This window comes from Elaeis guineensis, chromosome 3 (genome assembly GCF_000442705.2).
Source record: "Elaeis guineensis isolate ETL-2024a chromosome 3, EG11, whole genome shotgun sequence".
NCBI classification, from domain to species: domain Eukaryota; kingdom Viridiplantae; phylum Streptophyta; class Magnoliopsida; order Arecales; family Arecaceae; genus Elaeis; species Elaeis guineensis.
The window spans coordinates 95,981,795-95,990,012 of record NC_025995.2 but is presented as its reverse complement, the minus strand read 5'-3'; the positions used below and the strand labels follow the sequence as shown (position 1 = coordinate 95,990,012).

At 39.0% G+C, this 8,218-nt stretch overlaps 1 protein-coding gene across 2 annotated transcripts; it reads right to left on the bottom strand.

Annotated features, from left to right (window-relative positions):
• Positions 1 to 3,392: 3,392 nt before the first annotated feature.
• Positions 3,393 to 7,706, bottom strand: LOC105041706 (transcription factor MYB124). 2 transcript variants are annotated; one of them, XM_010918706.4, is made up of 12 exons: positions 7,263 to 7,706; positions 7,126 to 7,172; positions 6,953 to 7,009; positions 6,759 to 6,831; positions 6,279 to 6,334; positions 5,997 to 6,173; positions 5,702 to 5,880; positions 5,458 to 5,597; positions 5,202 to 5,344; positions 4,926 to 5,107; positions 4,678 to 4,820; positions 3,393 to 4,229 (listed from the first exon to the last, which is right to left on the bottom strand). In XM_010918706.4, the coding sequence occupies exons 1-12, from the start codon at positions 7,374 to 7,376 to the stop codon at positions 4,125 to 4,127; spliced, it is 1,416 nt and encodes a 471-aa protein (XP_010917008.1). In that variant the 5' UTR covers positions 7,377 to 7,706; the 3' UTR covers positions 3,393 to 4,124. The 2 variants fall into 2 exon arrangements, with proteins under 2 accessions (XP_010917008.1, XP_010917007.1); XM_010918705.4 differs by having other exon boundaries at positions 4,672 to 4,820; positions 7,263 to 7,700.
• Between the last annotated feature and the right edge of the window lie 512 nt (positions 7,707 to 8,218).

The following is an 8,218-nucleotide window of genomic DNA, read 5'->3' as shown; positions in this document are numbered from 1 at the left end:
GACAACGGACGCTGCTCCACTCCTCGCAACTGATTCCACGTGGCGAGCTGCGGTGATAGCCACGATTCCGCTCCACTACCCTTCGCAATAAATTCTCCCTGACTATGGGCGGCCCACGACCAGACGGTTACAGACGTTGCCATCAATCCGTTACCTCCTCCGCCTATAAAAAGGGGGATCCAGATACGTTATTCTCTAAGCTCATTTCTTATCTCAAAACTCTGCTAAATTCTCCGTTCGAGCACTCCATTCTTGTTGAGGCAGAGAACTGACTTGAGCGTCGGAGGGTCTTGTCGGAGCAACCCCACCTCCGGTTTAGACTTCCTTTGCAGGTCCCGACAGCGACCGCAGCTTCCCCGACTCCAGCTTCTCCGGTGCAAGCAGATTTTTGCACCAACAAGTCCTATACATAGCTAAAGACCGGGCTGCTTCCTAATACACAACTTAAACCAGTACAAACTAATCCAGGACCTTTTACTTTTCAAAAAAGAGTGAGCAATGAAATGAAGTTCGTTCCTTTTCGTCGAATGGGTAAAGTAGGCAAACTACTTAAACTTTGCCTTAGATTGGCGGAACAAAGCTAAGAAGTAGGCTGAATGGAAAAAAGAAAGGGACAAGGGCTATCGGCTATCTTGGTTTACAAGAAAATCTATAATTATAAGATCTTCTCGCTTCCTCTATCTCATATAAAATAACTGCTTGCATTTAGCAACAAAATTTGCCAGAGTATCTTTAATGCTACAAGGTTTTCATGACTTGGGAGCTCATAAGTAGATGAGCAAGCATTATATATTTACTCCAATGATTTGATATCCAAATAGCTTCACGTGCAAGTGGGAAATTGTTGGGACTAAGGTATCCTTGAAAGCTATTTGCAAACTTGACATAATTTTTGAGATATCATGGCTATCTCTTCTATGCACACAGTCATAAACAGTATTGGATTATACTAAATATAGGGCTCTAAGATGGAAAAGGGTTCACATATCACTACTGAGTAGAATGACCAAGTGGATCGAGTATATTCCACAGAGAGAATTTGATCATTTTAGATACTCGATAATTATAACTACCTATAGATAAGATTAGGCAGTGCACTTATATGCTTGCCATAATGTATATGGTCAATAGTGGATCGGAATGGCTATTTTTTTGCAACCATCAGAGCAATTGACCCTGCACTAGTCTAGTGGGTAAAACTCATACTAAACAGCCAACTCTATGAGAGTATCTCTTAGAAATTACTATCAGAGTTGAAGATATTGATCTGATACATATAATATGCAAATGGTCCTTTGATTTGAGAGCACGGCTATCCACTATGACCTTGATTTGAGAAATTTGGGATCAAACTATGTATTGATAATGATATCTTGGATTTATCCTTGAGAGGGAGTATACTAGATTATTGTTCCTTGTCACAAGTTGAAGGATTTCTCCAACAAGAAATCCATTTGTGGTATTTTATCCATATAAAAACAAAGAATTTCCCACATAGAAGTTCTGATACCAAGCAATGTTTTAAACAAATTATTTTTCACATTAAATAAACAAATGTTATCCATAATTTATTTCTCAAGTGCATTGATCTTCTATTGTGCTTGTCACAGGATCCAAGGTTCTGATGGACTGGCTATGGATTTGAAAGTACTAAGATGTTCTCAATGATCAATTGAGGATAAAGGAAGATAGAAGGATTGAATTGTAAGAATAATTGCTGTGCATAAAAAAAAACTCATTTATCCATTCTATCTCCCAAGAATTAGTATAATTATACATCTTTATTTATAGAAAGGTTGGTCCATCTAGTTTCATTGTGATTGTCACTTCACCCATCTAGTAAGATAAGACATTGTAGGTTAGCATTGAAGATGACCTTAGAGTCCCATGCTCGTCCATCATGCTTGACTTTGTCGAATCTCTCTTCAATTTTCAACAAAATCAAGCTTAATCTTATTAAGCTGGTGAATCAAATCCTTGGTATGTAGTTGGTTCAATTGGATTAGCATAAGAAGCATACCTGACTAATATTTCAGACCAAAACTAATCTTAACCTTGCATTAAGGTTTTCTAGTATGGCTAGCTCCCAGGGCTAACCCTAAGTGACCGGCTACTTCTAGAAACCTTAGGATAGCCAACCAAGCCTAGAGTTTTTTAGGTGGCTAGTAGGACTACGGATTTAACCTGAGTGACTGTCACACATCTAGGGTTTTCTAGGGCAAAGATAAGGGCCTAGGGTTTCTAACCTTGGCTAGCTTCTTTTCCTATAAAAAAGAGGAGGCAAAAGGTTTGGGGCACAGAGGAAAAGAGAGAGCCACAGCAAAGATTGCCCCCCGTAATAGCAACCTTAGTTTGCCACCCAAAAAAGATCGAGACAAGGAGAGAAGGAAAAGATAAAGCCTAGGTCAAGAAGAAGACTACCAAATAGTTCTTGAAGGATTTCTTATATAAGTACTTTGCATGATGCCTAAAGATCCCTTTATCTTTCCTTTGTCATACAAAAAAATCGTTATTATATAATTCTTATGTGATAATATTTTGTAACGAAGATAGATTGCTAGACCATATTTCAATGAATTTAAAATTTTGATAGCTAATTGATACTTTTAAATATTTGGAGTCTAAATATAAAATGCTCAACGCAGTGGGCCTACCTTTGTAATTTTTTCATTTTTCTTTTTTCTTGATGAGTTCTGGATAAGAGTAGGGCAGTTTTGGGTTTGGTTTTCAGTCAATTAATAGGATAGATTAGTCTTCCTATATTAGTTGACAGATCCATGTATCCTAATATACAACCATTTTTTATTCTTCCATAAGTACCACTTCTAGCAGCTATACTGTCTTCATGGTATCATATATTGTGGAGGAACAGAACAAACACAGAAATCTAAGGTGACATATTTTTGCTATTTTTACATAAGCATCATTATTGCTCTTTTATTTTTGAATTTGTTTAAGAATTTGATCCTGCAGAAAATGATTTGATTAGACACTTTCACTTATTGTTAGAACCTTTGTCAAGATTTCTTACTTACACCAAAGACGTGTTAGAGTCCATGCAAGGCGCTCCTTAACTAAACTTTAACTATCCATGGCTGGTGATCATGAACATAATCAGCTCCCCCTAAAGGAGATTTCAGATGCAAAGACATTTCTCTCTTTTCTACAAGTTTTTGGGACTTTAGTGGTGCCCAATTGTCTTGTTGCATCTATATTTTAGTTTGTTATTAATCAAGAGTCTCAAACTGGTTTTTCTGCTAGGTGATATATGTGCATAAATTGTATATACATTCTTTGTTTAAGTAGAGCAAGATAAATTTGTAGCTGTTTCGAGTCATCTACTTGAGATAGCAAGGAAACATATAGGAAAGAATAGCAACCATGTTAAAACATAAGAAAGGACTCGTTTTTCAGAGCACTCTAGTAAATATTATGTTTAAATTTTAAAGAACAATAATTTCTAACATTCAAACCAATCATATATTCTCATTCTAATTACAATATTACAGATGACTCAGAAACTGAAAAACTCGAGACAACTACCAAAGAGAATTATATAATACAGAATAAAAAACCAATTACAGGTCCCAATCTCCAGTCAAACAGACACAAGGAATGGTTACAGACATGACAGCCAAGAAAGCTTCCTTATTCCATATCTTACACAGTAGACCAAACCAAAGAGGCATCCACTTCAACTGGCTGGTCCTTCATCCACTTTTAATGAATCAAGCTTGTATAATGACAACATGATAACTCTATAATGTAGTTTATGTACAAGAAATGACAAACCAAACTGTTTGAGGTGGGCTGGAGCACAACAATCCCATAGGAACGATAAGGAATGGGAGAGTGCAAATGCTAAGCTCAATGCCAAACGGGTATGCAGACAAACAAGACTAATATAATAGAAGGCAAAGCACCGGGCAATACACATTCCATACAGACCTAAGAACAACTTTTGATGGAAAACAGGGGAAGGTCCATGGCTCAGCAAAAAAAGCAGCAAGAAGAACCTCAAATAGAATATCACAATATTGGGACATGGATGATGTTTTAGAGCTTCTAAATAAGAAAATGTTTAGAGAGATGTAAAAAGACCTTCCAGAATTTGCACTATTTGGTCAGAGGCTATCAAGAAGAGCCTTTTTGCAGGTTGGTTGTTGAGAGGATTTGGGGCTGGGGGCTGGTGATGGCAGACCAATTAAATCCAGCAAGAAACGCTTCTCCTGGATCAGAAAACAAAGCTAGGTATTAATTTAACAGAAAGAATTTCATTATGAAGTACCAATATATTAGATGAAAGCAAATGCAATTGTTACAAAGAACATAAAGCCCTGGCTTCATCCCTGCTAAATCAACTATGTTCAATTTTTCCAAAGGAATATAAAAGAAAGTCGCACCACACACAGTTAGCATTACCCTGCTAAATAATATTATTGACTACTTCTACATCTTCCTCCACATAATTCACGCAAGGCACATGAAAGTTTTCCTCCAATATTATGTGATGCTAAACCAAGATGTACCTTTCATGTTTTCGGCCAAAAAAGACTCACAGTCATCTTTTTTCAGTTACTACATGTTATCTGAAGGGCTGTGAGTCTATGGGATTTGTGTGTATTTGAATATGCTTCAAGCACACAACAAGACATCAAAATCATTGCTTACACTTGCCGTAAATTCTGGGGTTGTAATCTCATCTGCTAATGATCGGAAAGGTGGGGTTGTTGGAAGAGGTGAGGCAAACTGAGAATTAGAAACATTGCAACTACTTTCATCATTCTCCTTTGGCATTTTTATAGGAGGCAAGACTTCCTCTGCAAGAAGAACAAGTTGTTTTGTGTAAATACTTTCCCGTCCCAGTAACATGAATGGATGGAAGGAACTGACAAAACCTATGATTTGTGAGCATTGATTATTACCTTGATGAGTGGTTATACTTGGAAGCTGCATATCTTTGTGTGGACCATTAACCTCCGTGTTGTTGTTAAATGAACAATTGTCAGTCTGATGATCCATTTCATTTCTTTGAGTTTCGAAGTGCTCAGCCAATCCAGTGCTGTACTCTGAGGTTCCTTCACTGTTTTGATGCAACTCGGATTGCCTACTCAATAGACTAGCCATTAGTTCGATGGACATGGGCCAGAATAATAGACTGAGTTATCAACCAAAATTACCGGACAGAAAATTGTTATTACCTCAAAGATTGCAGACCTGTTGTATTGGTGCCCTTTAGATCCTCTATGAGGTCTGTGAAGTCATCCAGTACAAATTCTGTTCCGGAAATTTTCCTACTCAGTATTTCAGTCTCTTCTGTTTGGGCAAGGTAGTCTTGGATTCCCTGAATTATTATTACAGTTAAAATAACATATTAAATCATAACCTCCTAATACTTTGCCCACTACAAATAAAGCAAGCAGGCAATGCTACTAAAAATAGGCTAGTGATCAACACCTTCCAGGCATCATCAAGGCTCTCCTTGGTGTTTTCTGCATTAACTTTATGTGCAAGGGAACTAAGCAGCTCCGCTTGTTGAAGCAAGGCAGTTACTTTTGGATCATCCTTTCTAAAAAAGGTACATGTAGTCTTATTTTCTGTTTTGAAAGCAAGATGGGGTATGCATTAATGACATAAGAAGCAACTCCTTGAGATAAATTTAGAGCAACGGTAAAAGAAATACAAGTTTATCATTGCTTACCATCATATACTGCTGTCCTTGAGTCATTTCCAACATGATTTTGAGTCAGCAATCCACCAGCAATGTCACAGTTTGGAGCAAGCACTGCCAGAGGAGACCTTAACTGATCCTTTTTCATTTCATGGTTCCCAGTATATTGTTCACTTATGTTACTTTCTTTAAGATCCGAAATATTGTACCTGTGTTGCAAAGGCAAAATTCAACAAGTGTATCCATCAGTTGCATCAATCATCAGTGACATGGAAAAATATGTGCTTTTGCTGGTGGTCTTGATTTTTGTTTGATCTTTCTATACCTCATCTGCTTGGTGGGTATTGATAATTCCCTTGTCTGAACTGTGATGCATCCATTTTGAATTATGACCCTCTTATTTGAGTTCAAGAATGAACCACTATTTTCCTTGAATAAAGCCTCATTCGTTGCTCTTTTCTTGCAGAGGGTAGAGAAACGGTTCTTGACTGCATTATCTGTTCTGTTGTTCAACAAATGAAATGCATCAGTTCTCTACTTATCTTGGTTTTTATCCCTCTGTGGCATTAGAAGTATGCCTTCAAAAATACTAGTCAGAGAAAATCACCTGCCCGAGACTACCTTCGCAATCTCAGTCCATCTGTTCCCATAAACCTTCTGAGCCTACATATCAGTTTTTACTCTAATTTGTTATGACCATATCTGGAGGTCAAGAAATAAACTCTCTCAAAACAGAAATTTGAATTAAAATCGAAGCAAGAGCACAGGGCCTTAAACTATGGAATACATGCTCTGCAAATGTAATAACCAACTTCTATAAACTCAGATAATTCGATAAGAGAGATAACTGCATCACACCCGCTGTCAGAATGATCAACCACATAGATAAGAAACTATATAAACCCAACATCACGTACCAAATATATATGATAGATAATATAATCATAAATTTCTCTCAACTTCTACAACTGTTAAGGGATAAAAATCCTACTTTGCAATCAAACTGGGTCTAGAATATATCCAGAAAATAGATATTAAAAATAAAAGTAAACAAAAACACTCGATGCACTACTGATCCAGTTCTTACCTCACACAAGAGCTTGTCCTCTTCTGGCGACCATCCACCTTTCTTACAGTCTGAATTCAAGTACGAATTCCATCTGAAATTTCACCACCATGTTTCCACAATTTCAGACCAAAAAATTCGATACAACCGCAATCAAATAAATAAAAAGATCGCTGCTTCCTTATTTCCTCTGAGCCATTTCCAACTCCACCTACCTTCTTCGGCACTGTCTCCCGCTCTTATCCCTGAATTGAGATGCGATCTTCGTCCAGCTGCCCAAAAACTCACATCAGAACCAACTCAAATGATCCAATTCAGCCATGGCAACTGTTCTATCAAACCAAAGCAAAATAGAGACAGGAAAATAGAGCGAAATCCAGAGACTAACTTCACAATTCCATGAAGAGCGACTTGCTCCCGGAGCAGATCATCCTCCTGCGAGAAACCAAAACCATCCTCACCTCAGAAAACTCCCTGCCCAAGCGAACAAAACACGAACACAACAAAGAGGGAAAAAGGAGCGACCTCTGGAGTCCAGCTGACGATACGCCGATCCTTCTTCGGAGGCGCCGCCGCCGTCCCCGCCGCCGCCGCCGCTAGAGCAACAGCATCATCAGAATTCATCCCCGCAGCTTCCATGCCCGATCCCCTCTCCAGCCCTCCACTCCCTGCGTCATCCAGAACCCGAATGAGAGAGCACGGATTTGGTCAAGACGGAGCTCGTCGGAAAGAGGATCCACAGATAGAATCGAAGAGATCAACGGATCCACTATCCGACGAATCGACGGGGAAGAATTTTCCCCGAGGATCAGTCAGCGTTCTCGAGAGCGCGAATTCGGATACGTTCAAAAAAAAAAAAATTTAAACAAATGGTGAAAAGGTGAAATAAAACGAGGAGAGGAAGACATTAATAGAGAAAACGCCGAAGAGGGAGCGATGGATTTCACTACCGGTGCGTTTAAGAGCACCTCATACTCTCCGTGACCGAATTTTTACCAAGGTGAAAAATTAAATACTTAGTTGTTATTTATTTATCCACTTCAAAATTACTGCTCTCTTCTTCTTTCTCCTTCGTTCTTCCCGACGAGTCGTGAACCAGGGATGGGGTAATTTATTGTTACCCGCTCCGGCGGTGTGGTCACCTGAGTCTCGTTTCCTTCTGCTGTAGAATGGGTGGACCGTGGTGAACTTGAGGTTGGTAAGCTGCTGTCGAAGGTGACTGTAGCGCGGTTCGGACAGGGATTGGCAACGGGTGGGCGAGATTGGTTGGAGGATGTGGGCCCCGGCGAACTTGGAAAGGAGGTCGGCGGCGTGATGATGATGCAATCCATCGCAGCTCTTTTGTTTTTTTGAAAAAATAGAGGGAAAGTTGGCCGGTTACTTGTAGGATCACGAATTCTAAAAGTCATCCTTTCTAAAGACCCATTTATGCACCTCTGAATTGATGCACCATCGATGCCTCAATGTTGCAGCAGTAGTTA

Excerpts from the sequence above, each read along its gene's own strand:
- LOC105041706 (XM_010918705.4), bottom strand. The coding sequence starts at position 7,376 with ATGGAAGCTGCGGGGATGAATTCTGATGATGCTGTTGCTCTAGCGGCG. Across the intron at positions 6,174-6,278 it reads GCGAAGGTAGTCTCGGGCAG|AACAGATAATGCAGTCAAGA; the intron begins GTGATTTTCTCT and ends GTTGAACAACAG. Across the intron at positions 5,598-5,701 it reads AAGGACAGCAGTATATGATG|AAAATAAGACTACATGTACC; the intron begins GTAAGCAATGAT and ends CTTTCAAAACAG.